Below are 21,729 nucleotides of genomic sequence, written 5' to 3'. Positions count from 1 at the left end.
GAAGTTGCAGGATATCACACCCTGGCAAATTGAAAATGTCCCTTTGCTTTTAAAAACATGATTGATATCCTTTGTAAAGCACATACTATACCTTAGAGTACATGATTTAGCCTGGTACTGCCACTTACCTCCTCCAACTGGCTGCCCAGGTGGTGTATGGCCATGATCATGTATATGGAGGAGACTGGCCACTAAGAATTCTTCCCACTATGAGGCTGTAGCCTCCGAAGAATATTTGTCTTGCTTAGAGCAAGGGGCTTTTCTGTTTCAAGTCAGGCTTTGTTAACTAGAGCAAAACGCAGAAATAAAGCAAGAACCCAAAAAATGAAATGCAAATTTTATTTGCTCAGTTGGTAGCAGAAAAATATATCTTTGGACAGTCCCTGTGCCATACACCTACGTATAGTACTATCTGCATCATACCACCATCTAAATCACGTCTAGTAGAATTTAGATTGATGTTTTTAGCACATCCAACAATAGGGCATAAATAGGAGGACTGCAGAGAAACACAATAGACACAGGGACAGACAGACAGACACACACACACACACACACACACAACCATGTGGCCATCTGACACCTTGAACAGGCCCTGCAGGGCAAGGAGCTCTGCAGACCCCATCAATAAAATGGGCACAGAGTGGCAGCCGCCACCTCCAGGGCTGGTGTGTGGGCCATATGCATCCCTTGCTGGCACAGGGAGCCCACCAGAGTGTTGGCATCCCCGGTAAAGAGTTCTGGAAATGGGCAGCTGGCATTTGCAAAGGAGGGGGTGTTTGTTCAGCAATCAGAATGGAGGTTGGCCCTTCTGCAGAACCAGAGTGACTTCCCGCACGGGCTGGGCTTAGAAGCCAGGGAATGGGCATCTCACCCTCATTTTGGCAAGCATTTGTCATGAATGCCTTCTTCCTTCTTTCCAAAACAACTAAAGGAACACACAGAGTCTCTATTTACAGGGTAGATGAACAAACGAATACTTGAAGTTAATGAAATGTCAGGCCTTCCGCAGAGAAACACCACTAGGACCAAGCAGGACCAGGCTTGGCTCTCACTTGTCTCAGCTGCCTGCTCATCTTCTTCACACACTCCAACCCATTTTTAAGAGTTTGATAAAGCAAGACTGCAATTTCCAATCCAGACAGCCAGCCTCGTTAGGTGTGTTTTTGCTGCTCACGAAATGAACCAATCTTTGTCACCTAGCGGATCACATTAGATGTAATCCATACTAATGTGCAAATTAAGTCAGGGAAAGCAATTAACTCTGTAAAAATGGGCTCGTGAAAAATGATAAGGTTGGTCAAATAGTTTCACAGTGTGTAACTGTTTTTAAAACTTCCCGTCTATGTGAAGTAATTAAATCATTTACATTTCCAATGGAGTATACGTACCTTAGCTGCTCAGAGGCTGCACCTTGCTATACAGCAGGGCTGCTTGTTCAGGAACCAGCCCAGGTGGAATGAGGCCCTGCTCCTGTCTCAGAACAGCCAGCAAGACTTTGCCCTAGTGTCTCCCCTAGATTTGGGTCTCTTGTTCCCATGCTTCCTTCTATCCTGTATAAAAACTGCAAGGGACTTTGAAAATTGTCACCAAAAATGAGAGAGGTTCAATCTCTTCTCATCAACCATGTTGTACAAACAGGGACCCCTAAACCTGGGGGTAACTGCTCTTCAAAGACCAATTAACATCTGTCTTCAAGTTTGCTGTTAGCTTTATGTGCATGGAAGGTGCTAGGCAGCTTCACTAGCTGCTCATGGGCACACCAACAATTTAGGGACAAGGTTATTTAGGTAGCCACATCTCACAGGACCTGGAAGGAAATGCTACCCTACACCAGGGAACATTGTCTTGGTTTTTCTCCTCAGACTAGGTGCTCCATGAATTGACAGCAAACACTAAAGTCAGGCTGGAATCGAGCGGGTTTCCCTGTAAGGAACTTTTATAGTCTCACTGTCACAGTAAATACCTCTCAGAGACAGTCTTCTGTGTTCCCTCCACTCTGGGGTGTCAACTGGGAAGAGTCTGAAGATGGAGATACCTGGGCATCTTGGTTCCACGGGGTGGTTCAAGTCTGCTTCTGGGGATGGGTCTGGACCCCAGACAGCACAAAGGTTGGCCTCAGCATGGACTCACACTGCCCAAAAACTGAGACTCACTTGCTGGGGCTCCAGCGAAGGGCCTCTGCCCTCCTGTGTGTGACAGGGTGACCCGAAACCAGGGAAGGGGTCTGGTGCAGACAGGATGTAGTCAATGCTGAACTTGATGTCCCTGCGGCTGTCGTTCCTCAGGGCCTGGGCGCTGGCGGGTGGCGCGGCCTGGTGGCAGGGGGCGCGGTCCAAGGCAGGTTCTGGTGGATCCGCAGGTCCCTCTGCGCTCCCTGCCTTGGGCCCCTCGCACCGGGGGCCGCGTCGTCGCCTCCGCCGGCGGAAGTTCCCATTCTCAAAGAGGTCAAGCAGCGACTCGCAGCCGCCTGCGAACGTCCAGTAGTTACCCTTGCCCTTGTCGTGGCCCTCGGTCCGCGGCACCTGTGTGTGTGGGCGAGGGACAGGGGCGGCAGGGTGACGCTGGCCTGCGCGCGCAGGGTGAATGTCCCATGTCACCAGGGACCACGCGCCCCGGTGTCCCCAAGTCAGGACCGGGCCAAGGGTGGTGTTGGGGGTGGGGATGGGGGTCTCACCTTGACAAAGCAGCTGTTGAGCGACAGGTTGTGGCGGATGGAGTTCTGCCAGGCGCGCTGGTTGGCGCGGTAGTAGGGGAACTTGCGCATGATGAAGTCGTAGATACCAGACAGTGTCACCCTGCCCGCGGGGCTCTGCTGGATGGCCATGGCGATGAGCGCGATGTAGCTGAGGACGGGCGACAGATGCGCGCTGGTGTCACAGGGGACACGGTCTGTCGCACAGTGTGCATCGGGGTTCCCAAAGTGCGACGCACCCGTGCTTTTCCGGAGCCCGCCCTAAGGAATCCAGCCCCTCTTCCCTACCGTGCCCAGCAGGTCCTTCTGTCCCCAAGCCCCACCACCGGACGGATCGTCACCTATACGCCGGCCGCGTGAGCCGCTTCTCCTCGTCGGAGCTGCCAGCCGGGTAGTCGCTGTCGTCGTTGAAGCAGTTGTAGGGATACTGCGAGCTGTCAAACATCGCGGCGACTCCTCCGCGCCGCCCGCCAGCTCCTTGCAGCGTCCCGGCACAGACACAGTCTGCACGGAGCTTGCTGAGCCCCGGCCGCTGCCCCGCCCGGTCTTCTCTCGTCCAATCCGAAGCCGGGGAGGCCCCAGCGCGCGAGCTAGCAAGTGGAGCTGGAGCCGGCTCCAGCTTGATCCATAACCCACGGAGTGGGGTCGTGGGGGCCCCCACGGGTGGGACGACCTTGTCAGAGTCCGGAGTTCCCGTCGGCCTCCCGGCGCGGGGTTCTGGGGCACCAAAGTGGGTCTGTTTAACCCTGAGTGCGCTGGAAAAGACGTGAGCGCTTCTCTGCGGTGTGCGTGGGTCCTGGGGTAGAGTTAGGGGTTGCTCCCTAATCCTGCCTCTCCTCACCACAGATTGGGATTCAGTGGGATCCTGTGGTCCAGCCTCAGGAGAAGCAGGACCAGAGGCTCAGCACCATCCCACAGTCAGTCGTTACCCAGAAGTCATGACCACTGGGGCTCTAGCCTGCCTTGGGAGGAAGGATCTGCGTCCTGAGAGGTGGACTTTGCATCAGAGCCTCCACTGCTCTGGGGTTCTGTCTCTAAAGCTCTAGTCAAGGCAGGCAGCTGTGTGCAGGAGAAAAGCTACCTAGGACTGGAGGAAGGAGGTGGGGCTTGAAGGCTATGGCTTCACAGAGGAAGTGCTTTCCAGTAACCTGCAGAAGTGTCACAGCGCCATGTCCACGAGCTTGCCCCAGCAGGAAGCCTGTGGCCGTTTCTTCCAGGAAATCCCCTGACAGCAGCACCCTGAGCTTTGGGGGAACTTCTGCTTCATCCAGCCTGCTCTCCTAGGAGGGCCTGGTGTGGCGTAGCCGCCCCAGGAAAGAGGGGCACCCACCTACATAGCTTGGTGTGCTGGGGGTCCTCAGAGCAACCCTACAAGCCACCAAAGTGCGTTTGTTATTGTTCTCTGGTTTGGGTTTCTGTCCTGAGTCTCAGAACTGCCCTCTCTGTCAGACATCAGAATTAAAGGGCTGGATGTGGGGATGTGAAATGGCCCAGCACTTCTGAACACAGTTTGGCAGTGTCTTAAAAAGTAAACGCAGAGCCAGGCACAGGGGTTCATAACTGCTCTCAGCAGGAGAATGGCAAGTTCATGTCCAGCCTGGGCAACTTAGAGACTTAAAGAGACTCCGCCTCAAAACAAAATGAAGCAAAACAAAACAAAGCAAACAAAAAGTCTAAGATGTATGTCAGGGCAGAGGCCTTAGACTCAACCCCCAGCACACAAAAACAAAACAAAGTAAAACAAAACAAAACATCTAAACATGCAGTAGCCATGTGACCCAGCAGTTACAGTCCCTGGCATTACCCAGAATGCACCTGGGCTGTGTTCACACACATACCTGCAAACCTGTGTCCAGAGCTGCTGTGTTTGCTGTGTCCCCAAATCAGACATAACCTGGATGTCCTTGCTAGGGAAATGGTCAGGTGAACTTGGGTGTCTGGCATGGGAAACCACTCAGAAAGGAAAAGGAAGGGACTCTTGATGCACAAAACACAGGAGAATCTCTAACAGGATGAGAAGCCAGTCTCAGGGGTTCATGGAATTTATGGTTCCACTTATAATGTACATAGGACCTCAGGCAGTGGCTGTGTGGCCTTTATGACTCAGCTTCAGTGGTCCTACCTTACGTCTTCCCCAGACACAGGCTCACCCAAACCCAAGCAGAGACTCCCCGCAACAAATGAGCATAAAGTCTTATTTTGAGCTGAGCAGGTGGCACGGGTGCAGTTGTGCAGTCCTATTTGGAAAAATGCCACGTGCCACATCAGTCTAAGTGGGTGACAGAATCCAAAAGGGAGAATGAGAGGGAACAAAGAATATCCAAGGAATAGTCCCATAAAATGAGCCAGTAGATCACAAACCTCAAGATACACGTGGAGATCTAATATGAAGGAGGATCAGAAAACAAATCTCATAAAACAATTTGACAAAAATTTCATGGCTTAAAATAAGGACATTCAGCCCTAGTCAGAGATGGAACTTGTTCAGTGGTTGTTTTCTGTATTTGGTGTGTGGGATCTTTTGAGGCCTGGAAAAGCTTGATTTTGAGGACGACCAATTTCTCTCTTTTTCTTTGGGTTGCCTCTATTTTCAGCATCACATTCAAGAAGTATTTGCCAAATTCAAGGTCTTAATGATTTTTTTACAATGTTTTCTTCCAAGAGCTTCGCTCCTCCCTGTGCAGTATAAGGAATATACATCCCCTTGTCTCAGCCTCAGGAAAATCACCTGGCACCAAAGAACTAACCCTGCACAGTTCCTCTGACCAGATTCCCTGGAATGGGCACATTCATAGAGATGGAGATCAGAAGAGAGGTTATCGGGGCTCGGGGATGGAGGAAAGAGACGTGATTGATTAAGAAATATGGAGCTTATGTTGGGGATGATGAGAATTGGGGGGATGGAGCATCAAGGTCATGTCAAGGCCAGTGAGTTGTACACTTACAGATTGTCAGCATGATAAACATTGTGCAATGTATATTTAGCCACAATAAAAAATACTAAAAAATGGCTGAGAATATTTAAAGAGGTAAATTAAAACATGATACACATTTAAAACACAAACAAGAGGAAGCAAAACAAGATTAGTGGACCCCAGAAACTATTGAGGGAAGGGGACTGTGGCCTCTTAGAGTGAGAGACCAGGGTGGGCTGTAGGATCACAGCTTTTGCTGAATCTACTGAAGATTCAGCTTGAGGGACAGGAACCAGACTCAGCGGAGGTGCTGGGAGTGTAAGGTGGGCTCCACACACCTGGGAGCAAGTCAAGCGGGGTTCAGGGCCCTCCTGCAGCCCCATGATTCTCAAGAGGAAGGATGCCAGTGAGGGTCAAGTTTGTAAGGATAAGGAAGAATGCAGGGAGTCCTAGGTGGCAGGCAGGGCCCAGATGTGGAGACAAATCTCTCAGCAAGCGCCTGACCCCAGCGCAAGGCCAGGCTGTGGGGGAATCCAGCCTGCAGTATTTAAATCACCAGCCTGCCACAAATGCCCCTCGAGGGGAAGGACCTGCAACAGTGCAGGCATGAGCCTCAATCAGTTCCCTGATGCTGTGTCTTGAACAGGAACCCCAAAGTCCAGCCTTGAAGTCTCAAGACTTCAAGTATCCAACAGAACCTGGGCAATGTTTGAGACAACACAGAGCCAGTTGGTGATAAAAATAGCCACAGAGGATGTGCTAGGCTGGAGATAAGCTTTGTGGGGTCAGATGGGGACCCTCTACAGAGCCATGAAAGATGTAGGTGTTATAAATGAAAAACTCAGTAACAGAGATGAGTGTTGTCTGGAAGCTTGTTACATGAACGCCACACAGAGGGCAAATGTCAGTGAACCTGAAAACAGACCACCAAACTTCTCAAGCAGAACACAGAGCAGGCAAACCACCCGGGGCGGGGGGCAGGGAGGGCGTGCCAGGAAGATGGAGAAAGCAGGGACTAGGACCCAGGAGAGAAGCTGGAAGGAACAGGACAGGGAAAATCATGCACAGGCGATGGGCTAGAAATTCTCCAAACTTGTGAGAAGCTTCGGTCACAGGTCTAAGCTCAGAATGCCAGTTGTATAAATACAAATGTGTTTCTGAACTCCAACACCATACAGAAATTCATCAAAATAGATCTGTGATCCAAGTGTAAAACTAAAATCAAAATGGATCAAACATCTAAATATTAAGATAGAAACAATCTATTGGCAGATAAAACAGGTGAAACTCTTGAGGATATAGTCCTTGCATAGGCAAGGACTGTCCGAATGGAACTCCAGTTGTATAAGAAATAACATTAAAAAATGGAAGTGTATCAAATTAAGCTTCTGCACAGCAAAAGGAACAAGCAACAGAGTGAAGAGACAACCTACAGAATGGGAAAAGATTCTTGCCAGCTGTAACTTGGGTAGAGGACTAATACCTAGAAAATGCAAAGGTCAACAACAACAGTTAGCTCCCCACCACCAACAGCGCAATAAAAAATGGGCAGCTGAAATGAATTGACACTTCTCAGAAGAAGAAGTACAAATGGCCAATAAATACATGAAAAAATGTTCGCCATCTCTGGCCATTAGAGCAATGCAAATTAAAACAACACTGAGATTCCATCTTACTCTTGAAAGAATGGCTCTCATCAAGAAAGCAAATAATAATGAATGCTGGCAAGGCCAGGGGAAAAAGAAATCCTTCTGCATTCTTGATAGGATTGTAAGCCAGTACAGTCACTATGGAAATCAGTATGGATATCCCTCAAAAACAAACAAAACAAAACAAAAAAAAGAGACTTCATTTAACACAGCGATTCTCCTTCAGATGAGCTAAAGACGTTGTTTCACAGTGATACCTGCCTGGCCATGTTTACAGCTAAATCTTGGAAGGGGCAATACAGCCATCAACAGATGAATGGGTAGAGGAAGTGTGGTATTCTCAGTGGAGCACTACTCTGCCATAAAGAAGGTTATGCTGGAGGCACCTGTAGGAAAATGGGTATACCTTGAGACTGTGACGTTCAGTGAAATAAATCAGACACACAAGCTTAAACATCACATGGTTTCTATTCTATGAGAAACTCAAAGTGTAAATAAATTAAGGCACAAAGTAAAAGAAAGACAGTAAGAAATCGATCTTTTGCAAAAGGAAAGGGGACCAAGCGATGGAGGGAGGGAAAGGAACAGAAGGGGAAGAGGAGAGAAAAGCCCTAGGCATGTGTTGTGTACACATCCTGACCCCCCAGGATGAATATCATTGTTAGGTACTTCAAACATGTACTATAAATGAAACCTATAAAACTCATAGAATGATCTTCAGGCAAAGAGTTCTTTGTTATGACACTAAAAACATAATACATAAGAGAAAAAAAAGAGTCGTCAATGTGATTTAGAAGAAAAAATGTGCTCTGGGGAAAAAACAGAGCAGAACCAGGGTCCAGGTGGACGTGTGTGTGCACACGCATGTAAATGCTTGTGTGTGAAAATCTCAATGCATTAGTCCTAAGAGGCTTTGCTGTGAGACAGTACTTGGGGAGAAGCAGCAGGGACGTAGACCTGAGCACCCCCATACTGCAGCTCAGACGGAAGGATGTGAGCGAGTGTATTCACACCATGGGTACAAAAGTGAGTGCACCCAGGTCTTAGGGACCCACCACCCCACAGAACAGAAGGCGAGAGTAGAGGGTAGCAGTGCTGGGGTGGTTGGTGCCCACTGACAGAGCTGGGGTCAGAGGAGCTGAGGACAGACAAGAGGGATGCGGACAGCAGAGCAGGGTACAGGAGTTCTGGAGGCCATGTGAGAACTCAGACATGTCCTCATGCATGTAGTGGCTGACACAGAGGGTGATGTGACCTGCTCTGGTCTGTGTTGGGGCTGCCTGAGAATTCACCTTTGCAGGGGACATTCAGGAACAGTGGCTGGGTGCCAGGCCCATGTGCTCATGTAGGAGGGTAGAGGCCAGGGCTACTTTGGTTCTGTGCACATTTTTGGAGGTGGAGTGCATAGGAATGTGAGGGGCCTAGCCCAAGGGGCCTCAGGACAAAGCCATTGTTAGTCATGGGAAAGCTGGTTGCATGGGGATCAGCTTTTGTTAAACTGCTGAGAAGAACCAGAGAACATCTGGAAGGCAGGAGGGTGCTCCCTTGGGATGTCAGGACCCTCTGGCCCTCTCCCTGCAGGGGTCTCAGGCCTGGTTGGTCAATTTGCTCTCTGGCTGGCCACACCTCCCAGAACCTGTCCCGTGTTTCCTGTCCCCAGCCTCAGCTGTGTCCCTAGACATGGTTTTGGTGAACTCACGCATTCTTTCTCTGGACAATTCCCAAAGACTGGTGTGAAATTTACTGCTACCCCCAAACTGGAAGTGTAGTATCCCCCAAATGTCCATATACTTCCATCTTGACTCACTTAATTGATAGGAAGAAAGAACAGTCCGTATGGAATTCAGTTTTTCCTCATTACACGCTGTGGAGCTCCTGGTGAGTATTCCGTGCCTAAACCTTTCCAAGTGAACTGTGACAGCTCATGCCTCATCCTAGTCCCCTCTGCCAGCATCTGCAGCACAGGGGAGTGGAAAGGACCCAGGAATGGCTGCCTGGGGACACCCAGGGCTGGAGGAAGCAGAGGTTACATGAGGGGCTGGTGGCCCTGGGGGAAGGGATGTTTTCTTGTATCCTAAGCAAGGAAGTTACACAGGACTGGAAAATGGGGCACAAGGGAAGGGTCACCTCTGGGACCCCAGTTGTCCCAGCCTGCAGGAGCTCTGCCTGGATGACCACTTGCTTCCCTTCCAGCTGGGTCCTGCAGGAAGGCAGAGAATAGAACAAGGGACCCTGTAGCCTGGCTGGGCGACAATGGCATGATCCAGGGGAAGGTGAAGCTTTGTCTTGTCACCACATGGGGCTCAGACAACATAGCTGGAGTCCCTGGAGGTCAGGATTCAAGCCTTCTAGGCATCTGTTCTTGGGGTCCAAGGGCCATTGGGACTGAAGCTAGAACTCTTCTACCATCCTCCTGGGCACCTACTTGGTTGCTCCTGCTGCACGGACCTCTTCTCTCCCATCCTCCTTGTCTTGCAGGGTTGGAGGGCTGGGAATGCAGGGTGGTTCCGCTGGAGGAGGAGTGTGCAGTTTTGAGTCATTGATAGGCAGGATGATGGCTGGAGAGGGGGTGGTGGTAGTGATGGGAGGGTAGGCATGGCTCATCAATGTGTAGGCAAGACCTGTGCAGAGGTGAGGGTTTCCCAGCTTTCCCTACAGGAGTGAGCACTCAAGTCCGCAATGTTTTCTAACCCAGCTCCACCTCTCCCCCTAACATTAACCCTCATCCTAAACTTAATCCTGTAAGTCCGTTGTTGGTCTCAAAGATTTATGGGTTGGCTGCAGGCCTCATAGGATGGAGTAACAGGGCACAGCTTCCTGGAGCTCTGGGTATCCCACAGGATCAGAAGACCCAGAGAGCAACAGATATTGGAGACTGATTGGGAAGTATATATGGCCCACCCAGCCTCCAAGATTGCAGGCCAGGGAGCAGGATGGTTCAGACACAGGGGGGCGACTTGTGAGGTGCTGGTTGTTAGGATATTCTCGCAAAATAAAGAAGCAAAAGGAAAGAGAAAGTGGCCTTTATTGAGGACATGGAGAGGAACTCACAAACCATAGGGGTTTGACTTTCTCCTCCAACCGGATACAGAGGGGACAGAGGGTTATATGACCTCTGATCAGAAGCAGTGCATGGGGCAGGCATTGATGATGTGTGAGGGACTGATTGGAATTCTCTTTGTGTGCACAGGAAAGGAAGTTGCAATCAAGGCTGAAGGGGAAGAAGGAGGAAGTGGCTGTGAGGGTGTTTCTGCTTTGGCCTTCCGCCGTGTTAGGCCACTGCCATACTGTATAGTAATTTATACTAGGGCAAGAACCTCTCATTCTCATCTTTGTTTTGTTAGGAAAAGGTGTCAAATCTTTCTCACTACCTCCTGCTGGATGGGGGCCTATTGTTGAGGCATAGGTGGGGTGGACGGGATGATGGTTGATGCTCATGTAGAAGCTGGTACCAGGTGTTTCAATCAGGACAAGGAATTTATCCTTGGTGAACATTTGCATTCTAGATTGGAGAAATAAAAAGACAAGGTGCTCTGAGGATGCAGGTCACTGTCGTAATTGTTTGGAGGATAAGAGCTGTGGGGAAGGAGAAGGTAAAGGAGAAGTTAAGCTTTTGGAGGAGATCCCTACCTAAAAGGGGTGAGGGACATGTTGGTATTACCAGAAAGCCATGGGTGAAGAAGAGAGGTTGGAACCTGCATGGAATGAGCCCTGTTTGAAGAGGCTGTGTAGGCTGGCCATCAACACCCACTACAGAGACTGAGAATTTAATACAACAGCCTGAAACTCAGGAAGAACACTATGTGATGCCCCCATGTTTATAAGTACAGACAGTGCCTTACCTGAGACCTCGAATGAGACTTGGGGCTCTGAGAAGGACACCTTAACAGGGCTGTTGATCTTCAGTAGCACGTCCAAGGAGATCAGCCAGCAATGAATCTGGTGGTGACGAGATCTCCTGTGAGGGCAAGGAATTAGAAGATGGCTTACCCACTCTCTGGTGGCTAGGACAGTGGCTCTTCCAATGGCCCTTGAGATTGCAGATGGGGCGGGGTCCCAAAGGAGCTTGTGGCGTGGAGTATTCTCTTGCCCAGAGTCCTACCTTGTTGTACTTGAATTATGGTCTGGGAGGGGCTTGGGCAGCTCTGTCTTGTTTTGGTTTACCTGTCTTGGGGACTCCAATTCCACTGCTAAAAGATCAGATGGATATTTAGCTTCATGTTTCTTTTTTTGTGCCTCTTTTTGAGTTTTATCTGTTGTTGAAACACAAAAAGCCGTATTAAGAAGGTTTCCCTGTGGGGTTTGAAGGCCAAGTTCAGCCTTTGAAGTTTCACACTAATGTCAGGGCCAGATGAGAAATAAGAGTTAATAACAATTTTCCCTGCATGAGACTCTGGGTTTATGTCAGTAAACTTAATTAGGGTATCCCTAAGATGTGTTAGGAACATAACAGGGTTTTCATTAGCCTCCTGGACTTGTTCTAAAAGCTTATCATAGTCAGCATGCTTGTGAACTATTTTATTAAGGCCCACACTTATACATTTGATCATCTCATGTACTTTATATGAGCCTTCTCCATTTTTAAAAAAATTTTATTTTGAAAGTGGTAAAATACAACAAAACAAGACAGAATAAAGCCAACTAAGATTGTACAGTGAAATTGGTACAGAACTTCACAGCAGGTTACCGGGATAACAGTAATAGGTATCATAGTATATTTCGTTATCTTTATAATAGTTCTTTCAATCACGTATATCAAAATGAGATGAAATACAGAACATTATAGAACTTATCAAAACAGAATATTGAATAGAGCAGTGCTATTAATCAGAATAGAGCAAAACAGTAATAAAAATATTTGCCTTCAAAGAGATGGTAGAAGGAAGTCCCCCTTATTTGCTATGGTCAACCTCCCAGGAGACGCTCAGATTTCTGGTTCCCATTTGCTAATGGGGGGACCAGAGAAGGTGGGTAGGGGAAGTGGGATGTTTGACTCTAAGCTGTGCATCAGTAGGTTCACTATTGCTTAGCAGGGAGGCAGGCTGGTTGTTTGGTTTCACAGCGTCCTAAGTTTTAACATGGCGCGGATCTCCCGAGCTGCTGGTGGTCAAACCTTCTCCATTTTGGTAATCCCAGTTAGGGTCTTGTTCAGGCACTGCAGCAGGCCCAGGGTCAGTCTCAACAGTAGTTGCTTTATGTCTATGATCCACTTCCTCTCTAGCCATTTGCCATAGCTGAGCCCACTCATGTGAGCTGAGGATGGTGTTCAGAATCACATTTGTGGGTCAACAGAAAAGGAACCTAATTTATGGTTGATCTAAGATAGGTCATGGAGGGAAAAAGGGCCAGTCCCTTTTTCCCGTCCCTTGGGACCAGCCTGTTCACCAATGGGGAACAGGGATTGAGGCTGAGAAGCCTGTGGAGTGGGAGCTGTACATGGCCTCGATCAGCCAATCACCCAGCAGATGCCTGTGGGCAGTTACAGGGTGATTGGCCATAAAATGTTACTTGTCACCATGGGACAAGGAAGCACAAGATTGTTACCGGTTACCGTAAGACCCACAACAAGATGACTTCTCCTGGTTACATGGTAAGGGAACAGAAGATGGTGACTGGTGATCATGCAACCACAGGATGGCTGCTGCTGCACACATGATGAGGGGCTCCAAGCTAGTGGCTGGCCCCCATGTGAACCTCAGCAAGATGGCTGCTGAGGCCACGTGGCATGGGACTGCTAGACGGTGGTAGAACACCACATGGTCTGCTAGGGAGCTGAAATATGTGAGATTGAGTGTCGTGATATGGCAGGGAGAATGGTGATGCAGGAGTAGAGGGAATAGAAGAAGGGGGGGGGCGTCTGATGGGCTAGATGGCTCAGGTTGTGGGGACTGAGGAGTCTGAGATTGGGGAGAGGAAGTAAAGGAAGAGCTAGAGACTGCTGGCGGTGGACAGGGGAGAGGGTGAAGCAGGGGTCTCAGAAACCACTGATTGACAAGGTCAAAGGGTTTGGGCTTGGAGATACGGGGAGGGGCAGTAAACACAGGAAGGGGGTCTATCACCTACGGGGCCTGGTGGGGAGGAAGGGAGAGATCCTGGTGGTGTGGAGAGAGCCAGAAGTACTTGGGCCACCATTCATGACTGAATGAGAGAACATGTCCTCAAAATGAGAAAGGCCTGGACATAAGGGACTTCTACCAACTTGCCGCCTCTGTGACAAACATTATATAAGTCTTGAAGGATAGAGGGGTCAAGTGTTGCCCTCTATAAGGCCACGGGCTGCTGTTTAGGTGGTAGTTCAGCCAAGCCACCTGGCAGTAAAAGATCAGGTTTTTGCTTTTTATGGCCTTCCTGAGATGAAAAGTACCAAGGTTGTGAACCAGGCACCCCAGTGGTGTGTTTCGTTGGGGACAGGAAATGGTATTATCCATCATGACAGAATTATATGTGAGCCAAGAGAGCAACTCTGCACTGGGACACGAGAGTTTTTAGCCCTGCCCAAGGAGCATAAGAGCTGTCCTGGGTCACACTTATGAAAAGAAGTTGTCACTCGTTTTGAGAGTGTGACAGGGAAGGTTCCAACACTCATTCTCATCAGCCATCACTGAGAGTGCAGGGAGTCAGGGAACAGCCCCAGCGGACCAGAGGGTAACAGCTCTGCCTCGGGCTGTCCTGCCCAAGGAACATAAGAACTGCTATCTTGGTCCAGGGACAGTGATGGGTTTCCTGACATGAGCTCATGAATTCCTCAGGCTGAGAACAGCCCTGCCTCAGTTGTCCAAGGAGCATGAGAGCTGTTGTAGACTGAGAAATCGAGACAGGAAAACTCTGGATGGAAAGGTGGCTCACCTGTGACAAATGAGATAGGTCAGTGATGAATGCAGGTTAGCAGCAGTAAATAGGCAGGTCCTGAAGGAAGGAAAGGTGGCTCCTAGGCTGGGGAGCTCAAAACCGGGGGTGAACTCCAGGAGCTAACACACTCTGCCAATTTCTGGGTTTTAGCACCAAAATGTTAGGGGTTTCTGGTGCAATAGAAAGCAAAGGAAAGAGAAAGTGGCCTTTATTGAGGAAGAGCCCATGATCCGCAGGGGTTTGGCTTTTCCTTTGACCAGATACACAGTGGGGGGAGGGTTCTATGACCTCTGATCAGAAGCAGCACAGAGGCCGGGCTTTGATGATGTGTGAGGAACTGATTGGAATTCTCTTTGCACACACGGGAAATGAAGTTGTAATCAAAGCTGAAGGGGAAGAAGGAGGAAGCGGTTGTGAGGGTGTTTTTGTTTTGGCCTTCCGCCATGTTAGACCACTGCTATAATGTACAGTAATTTATAATAGGGCAAGAACCTTTCACTGGCCACCATGCTAGGCTATGACAGAGCAAAAGCAGGCTGTCCCTGTGGAGCAACCAGGGCAGTGGGCAGGAGGCACTGGGCAGGGAATCGCAGACAACATGTAATTAATACCTGTTCGCTGCTCCCAGAAAACACACCAAAGTCTCCCTCTCCTGGTAGTGCCCTGAACAGGAACTGCAAGTCAGTGAACGCCAGGATGGGATCCTGGCCATGCAAAGGCCCTGTGGTGCCATGGAGGATATATGTTGTGGCTTCCTTCCAGAAGCTTCCAGAGTTCTTTAGTAGCTTCTGTTGCCCTCTACATGAATCCCGACCTTCTTGGTCTGTGTCTGAGAAGTGTCTGTAGATCTTTGCTGCGGTGCAGCTCATTAGGAATGCAAGTCCCAAGGCTGCGGGTTTAGCTCAGTGGCACAAGGACTTGCCTGGTAAGCGTGAGGTCGTTTGATAGCTGGTTAAAAAAAAAAAAAGTATGCAAGTCCCAGAAAACTTTATCCAGCAGCGTTTTTTAGAGTGCCAGACATCGCTAGGTCTGGGTGACAATACAGGGCCAGACCAAGGCTCCTCTGCTTGGGCTTGGCTGTGAGAGGCCAGCAGGGCCTCCCTGGAGTGGGACACTCAGAAGACAAGGCTGGCTGGGCTTGAGCTGGGCAGTCAGTGGCTGCAGCTCAAGGCCCAGCTCTTGCTTTTCTCCGGATATCCTCTAGATGGCGCAAGGGGACCAGGCATGGGCCCAGGGCTCACCAGTCCACAGTCATCCACACCTATACCTGGCTGAAGGAAGCATGGCTGAGGAAAGTCCTTGAGCCCTGGGAGACAGGGCAGTTGGCCTGACCTGAGCCCCCAGCACAGTCCACTGGGCCTGCCCCTGAGCCAGGTGGAGGAGGCAGGAGGGCAGAGTGGCCTGGGCACCAGCACGCCACTGTCCTCATCAGCTGGCCCTGTACCCACTGTCCTGTACTTTGAGGCCAGGGTAGCCTCTCTTTCAAGTGGCAGCCCCTGCTGGCCACCAACTCCTTTTTCCAAAAGCAAGGGGTTCCTAGGCCAGCTCTGAAAAGAGCGAGGAAGGCGCCCTGCCACACCCGAAGCCCAGTGGGACCAACAAGGTCTTAAGACAGGCCTCTCAGGCCTGGTTGTTACTTGACTGACACCAGGGCTGTGCATAGGTTTGAGAAAGGCCAGGTACCTTCCGGTGGCCATGGCATGCCAACCTTTTCCTCCTGCCTTAGGTGCCAAGACACACTCTGTCCCTGAGTCCCCAGCATATTGCACTTTACACAATCCTGGATCTGACTGCCTTGTCATTCTGTCTTTGGCAAGCAGTCCTCATCCACCAGGTATCTCTGAACAGGGGCTCTGGAGCTCCGTCCCCAGGCAGCCCAGGGTTTGGGGAGCCTGGGAGCCTGTGCAGGTGCCCTGGGATTTACCTTGGGACAGTTCAGTCCTTTCAGCTGTGGTTGGTTCCTTCATCCCCTGCCACCCCACTTCCTAGCAGCCACTGCAGCAGAGTGCATGCCTGGTGGCCCGAAGGGCAGGGATTATTTGCCACTCTTATTTCTCGTTCATTTATGTACAGCAATTCAAAAAGTGTCCCTGTCCTGGCCACTTCGGGGTATCTTCAAGGAGTGTGGCCATATGACATTTGATCCCCTGAATTGGATGCCAGGCCAGAGGAGGAGAGCTTCTGCTTCGTTTCTCTCCAGCAATTAGAAATCCCACTGGAATCCTAGCCCGATGGTTTCTCAGAGGCCTCTGGACTCACACATGAAGCTGCTGTCCCTGGTCTCCATCCTGCTGGTGTTTTTGAGGACAGGTGGGAAAGTGGGGTTCTGGGTGGTGGGCATGTCACTCACAGGAGCCTTGGTTTGCAAAGCTGAGAAGTGGGCATCCTGACCGTGGTTTCTTCTCAGAGTCACGGCGGGGTGGGAACAGGAGTGGCTGCTCGGAGACTGCAGTGGCCGGGGCCCAGTGCTGTCACACTTCACCTTAAGTTGGTATCACAGTAATGGATGACTAGTATCCAAGTCCTACGTGACCTCATAGGTCAAATGGAAGGGGCTCCCCGCTGCCCACAGAGGCCCAGAGAAAAGTCACTGTTGTATGCGCCTCTGGTTGTGTTTGCTTTGTGTTTGTGCCACGGGCTCTAGCCACACTTCTTGTGTTTCAACCTGGATCATGTTCTCGGACCCTCCCCATGCCACCCCTGCATCCTCTCTCAGGAAACCCTTTTCTCCTGGGCAAGGCAGGAGTCTCACTTTCCCCCTGGCTCTGTTTTCTGTCTCTTGGGGCTGTTATTTCCTGGGACCCATCCTCGCCTCCTGGCCTTGTTCATTTTTCCTTTGTTCTGACTCATATCCTGGTCATGGGGCCACATCCCCCACTCAGCACGGGCAGAGCTGTCACTCGAAGTTGCTGGTTGAGCAAGTCTCTGTATGTCCTCCTGGGCTTCACGGTGGGGACAAAGCCTGTTTGTCACTCTGCTGTCCAGCAGTTTCTGGAATTCCATCTCATGGGTCGCAGGTCATGGATCCTCTTCCTTCCAGAAACCCTGCTGCTGTCTGGGGCCCAGGTTCTCCCAGCCTGTCTGCTGGTCTCCAGTGCCAGCTGGCCTCCAGACCTATCCTCCCGGACCCCTGGCAGTGATTCCTGCACGTTGCTCACAGTCACAGTGAGGAGTCTGTCACTGTGGACATCTGTCCCCTGTGCAGCTGGGCAGTGCCTGCTTCTGCTCAGCAGCGGTCCTGCCTGTCCCTTCCACCCAGTTGCCGGATGCTGATTTGAGCCAGGCAGAGCCTAGGGTCACATTCTCATCTACAGCAGGCTTTGTGTTGGACCTTAGGTCACAGCTCTGAGTTTTACAACTGGCTCAGGTGTCAACCAGGGGACACCAGTGGGCAGATGTTAGTCATTGCTCTCCAGTGGCCCTCAGTGAGAGCTACCCTGGTCCCCAACTCTAGCTGGTCAGCAAGCTCTGGGTATCAAGTTCCCTCTTGCAACTCTGGCTGGGTGACTGGGTGGCTGTGACAGCTTCCGTGGATTCCAGTATGTCCCATAGAAGACTTATCAGAGCACTCATGGTGTCATTGTTGGATTAAGAACACACAGTACCTTCCCTCCCTGAGGCCTGGAGACTCCATGCGGTCACACTGCTCCTTCCCTGTCTCTCCTGCCCTGTGCGCTCGCCATCTTTTCTGCCCTGTGCGCTGACTCTTTCCTCTGAAGACACAAGGGACTCCCTTGGGGAGGGGCACTGCTCAGCCAGTGGGGCACCTCTACAGGGATCAGACGAATGGCTCCAACAGCAGGAGCCATATCCTCATCATCTCGGTGGCCAGAAGTCCAAAGTCAATGTGTGGCAGAGCCAATTCCCTGGTAAAGCCACCTTCTGCATGTCTGTGTCCTGATCTCTTCTTCAGTAAAGGACCCCCATGAGACTGGATGACCATCACCCCAGTGATCTTGTTTAATCCTAAATTACCTCCTTGAAGCCCTGTCCCCAAACACAGTCTCATGGGGTTGAAGTCTAGCTAGGATGCACCACTGTACATGCCTTCCTCATGCCCTGAGGCATGTCTGCCTGTGACTTCTGACCCTTTCCATCTCTTTGATCTTGCTGTGATTGTTCCCATCATGGCCCAGCCGCCTAGGCAGAGACAAGGCTTCATGACTCAGGTCCGCTGACTGATGGAGGTCCTTGGAGAGGGGTAAGGTGCCTTCCCCTCCCAAGCTGATGTCTTAAGACTCCTGGGCTGTGTAACCCTGACAGCTGACAGCTAGGACTCAGGCCCGCATCTGTATCCACCTCCTCCAGTTTGGAATGGTGGAGCAGGGTCTTTCCCAGAGGTTGCCTGGCAGGGAGGAGTCAGAGCAGCTGAGTAGCCTGGGCCTGGGGTGCTGGGCCCTGCACTGAGGAGCAGGTGGACTTGAAGCCTTGTTACCTCTCACTCCTTCTGGCCTGGGGATATCTCTCTGCTAGTCTGGAGCTGCAGAGCCCATACCTGAGCCACTCAGGAACTCAGGGGTGGGGCCTCTGTGCGCTTCCCAGGCTCCTGCGGTTTCTGGCACTGGCTTTGCAGGTCCAGCCGCCTGAATGGGCTTTGCAACCAGACAGCTCTCCTGCCTGCTTCCCACCCATAAGATGGGAAACACAAAGCCACCGCTCACCACAGCTAGGCACCCGGGAAGAAGTTCCACCACACCCGCTGCCCAGGGTCCTCCTGACTCAGGCAGTGTGTGAAAGCCCTCTGCCTCCCTGTCCCACAGGGTGGCATGGTGCTGCTCTCTGCTCTCTCCTCAGCCCTTGGCCCTCTGTTTTTGTTTTTGTGATGCTGAGGATTGAACTCAGGGCCTCTTTACTCAGCCACATCTCCAGCCCTTCTTACTGCTGTTTGAGACAGGGTCTCATTAAGTCAGTAAATTGCCCAGGCTAGGCTTGGAGGGTATCCGTGCCTCTGGATACTCCAGGTCTCATCACATTCTGTTTACCCCACGGCTTAGCAGACAGCTCCCTCTGCAGCCCCACAGGCTGTGGGCTCTGGGCCACTTGGGCACTGCAGAAGTTGGGGCTCTTCCATGCCTGGCTCCAGGCCTGGTTCTCTGGGACGGAGGGCAGGGGCTGGGTTGAAGGCCACACCCCAGGGAGGCTGCAAACACACGCTTGCCATATCTTTATTGCACTTTTACCACATTGCAAACTATCACAAAAATGCTGTGAAGGTACCCTACTGCTCAGTGCCCGCCGACCCCACGTGATGGGTTTATGCCAACAGTCCAAAGCAAAGCCACGATGAGTGGCACTGCCACCACAGGAAGGCCCAGTCTTTGCTGGGCTGTTTCTGCTTCACAGAGCTCACTTGGGCCCTTCTGTCCAAGCACAGGCTGTGCCGTCTGTCTACAGCCTCTGTCCCAGACAGGCCTCTCTCACCTCAAAGTGCTGAGGCCCTGGAGCGGGGAGAAAGGAGTTTTCATTTTGAATGAGGTCCAGAGCATGAAAACGCATTCAGTGTCACGGTGACCCCGCTGGGCAGGAGCCACAGGACGGTGAGGCGGGCCTGCTCCGTGCAGTTGCCTATTTGTGCACATGTGAGCCTCACATAAATCCCAACCAGAGCTCAGCAGAGGCCTCCTTGCCCTGTGGAAGGATGGGTTGTTCTGTCCGGGAGCACACGCAGTGCTTCCTCCCAGCCTCTCTTGTCTCGAAGACTTAAGAAACGCATCTTGGCGGGGCCACATGGAAGGGTTGTCAGTAGCCATGTGGGTGTGACCCTCCTGTCTCTGAATTCACTGAATTCACCGGTAGCTCGCGTGGCTGCGTCTCCCCGCTCACGGGCAGCGGGTCACTACCTCTCAGTGGCGGCTCTGTGCTCAGTGTCCAGGTCATCCTCCACTACGTTGCCCAGCCCATCTTTCTCAATGCAGGCATGCACGGCCTGCAGCACAATACGAAGCCGTCGGTCCAGAGCCTCCAGGTGCAGCTGGTATAGCACAGGCGCCACCCGGTCCCGCTGCAGGGACTCAGCCATCAGCAGGCTCAGCTTGTACTCCTCCCTGGCCAACAGCTGCAGCCGCAGGTAGGTGGACTTCCTGATCCTGCCGGATGGAGAGGTCAGTGGGGGTGGCCATGGACTCAGGTGGGGGGAGGGAGTTAGACAGGCAGAGAGAGAAACAGAGACAGAAAGAGGCAGAGAGACAGACAGAGAAACAGAATCAGAAAAAGAGACACACACACAGAAGAGAGACAGTCAGACAGAGACCAAAAGACAGAAGCAAGACAGAAAGAGGGACAGAGAGACAGAAAGAGAGAGACAGAGAGGCAAAGAGAGACAGAAAGAGAGACAGGGACACACAGAGAAATAAAGTCAAAGAGAGACACAGAGAGAGGCAGAGACAGAGACAGAAACAGAGACAGGTGGAGTCAGACAGACACAGAGGAGACAGAGAGATATGAGCCACAGAGGAAGGCAGAGACAGAGAAAGAGAGCCCACAGAGAGGCTCAGGATAAAACCCCCACTGGACACCATGCTGGGTGGCCCTGCCTGGCAAGGCTGGCCTTCTCTCCTGGGGTACTCTCCCTAACTCGATGACCTCTGTGTCAGGCAGATGCTGACGTTTCCTGAGGGGGTCATAGACCACTATGCCCATACACCTACTCCAGCTATGAAAGGAGGGACAGGATTGAGACCCTCAAGAGTGGCCAGATAGAGCCTGACAGTTGTGGTCAGGAGGATGGGTTCCTGTGCCCAGGCCAGTAACCTGCTGGGCCCGGGATCTTCACAGGAGGGTCCTGGTTGGCAAGGAGCTCATTCCATGACCAGGAGGACTTGGGGCTGGGTGGGAACTGGAGCAGTGGGGCAGGATTTGGGGAGGTGACTCGGAGATGTGGATGCCTGTGCAGAGATGGGAATCAGGCAGGTGCCACCTGACCGGTTCCTCATGGTGATAGCTGGGGGCTACAAGGAGGAGGGGGCACTATGGGAAGGAGGGCAGGGAGGGCGGCTGTACCTGCAGCACTGCTGTAAAGGCACCAGGATGGAAAGCTCGTCGTGTGAATATTTTCCAAACCTGTCAGAGGAAGCACAGCCATCAGGGTCTCTTGTGAGCAGGAGGTGGCAGTGCTCCACTGCGCATCCACATGGGCTCTAGATGTGGGGTGGCCTCTTGCCTAGGCCCAGTTTAGCTGTACTGGTGTCTTTTCAGGGGCCATGTGACTGCATATGGACAATCCAGGGGCCGAGCACTGACACGCAGCGTGCAGCACAGCTTGGAAGGAACATTACTCACTCCCCACCTTGCTGGGTCTGGGTCACCTTCCCCCCACACAGCCTCTACCTGCTCCTCAGCCCTGCTCATCCCTCAGTTACCCCAAGGTGGTAGGGATTCAGGAATGGGGTGGCCCTCCTTTATGCGCGAGGCTGGCGCCCCGTGTCTGGCTGGGCCCATGTGGGGCATCGGCTTACAGGGCTGTGGGGTGAGAAGCACTCACCCTCTCCCGTTGTCCAAGTGGATGATGAACGTGTCATTCCCGAACTTCTCGAAGGTCTCGTAGTGATGGCGATCCATGTTTCCTGCAGAGACAGCAATGTGCTCAGTGGCCTTTGACCCCCAGGCCCTTCCCTTTCCACCC

At 51.6% G+C, this 21,729-nt stretch overlaps 2 protein-coding genes across 2 annotated transcripts in view; both read right to left on the bottom strand.

Moving 5' to 3' along the window:
* Positions 1-325: 325 nt before the first annotated feature.
* Positions 326-3,226, bottom strand: Foxl3 (forkhead box L3). Its single transcript, XM_003469937.3, has 3 exons — positions 3,037-3,226; positions 2,678-2,846; positions 326-2,525 (listed from the first exon to the last, which is right to left on the bottom strand). Exons 1-3 carry the CDS (start codon positions 3,138-3,140, stop codon positions 2,130-2,132), a joined length of 669 nt encoding a protein of 222 aa, XP_003469985.1. The 5' UTR covers positions 3,141-3,226; the 3' UTR covers positions 326-2,129.
* A 16,031-nt stretch (positions 3,227-19,257) lies between these two features.
* Fam20c (FAM20C golgi associated secretory pathway kinase) overlaps positions 19,258-21,729 on the bottom strand; it is a 48,005-nt gene continuing 45,533 nt past the window's right edge. The window contains exons 8-10 of the mRNA XM_063233979.1: positions 21,589-21,670; positions 21,108-21,167; positions 19,258-20,194 (exon numbers count right to left, since the gene is read on the bottom strand). Coding sequence (XP_063090049.1) covers positions 19,945-20,194; positions 21,108-21,167; positions 21,589-21,670 — 392 coding nt within the window. The 3' untranslated portion in view covers positions 19,258-19,944. The remainder of the gene's footprint in view (positions 20,195-21,107; positions 21,168-21,588; positions 21,671-21,729) is intronic.

The sequence above is a fragment of the Cavia porcellus genome, unplaced genomic scaffold (assembly GCF_034190915.1).
Source record: "Cavia porcellus strain 051 isolate PalLab524CR breed Dunkin Hartley unplaced genomic scaffold, mCavPor4.1 scaffold_23, whole genome shotgun sequence".
Classification (NCBI taxonomy): Eukaryota; Metazoa; Chordata; class Mammalia; order Rodentia; family Caviidae; genus Cavia; species Cavia porcellus.
This window is presented reverse-complemented; position numbering and strand designations above follow the sequence as displayed.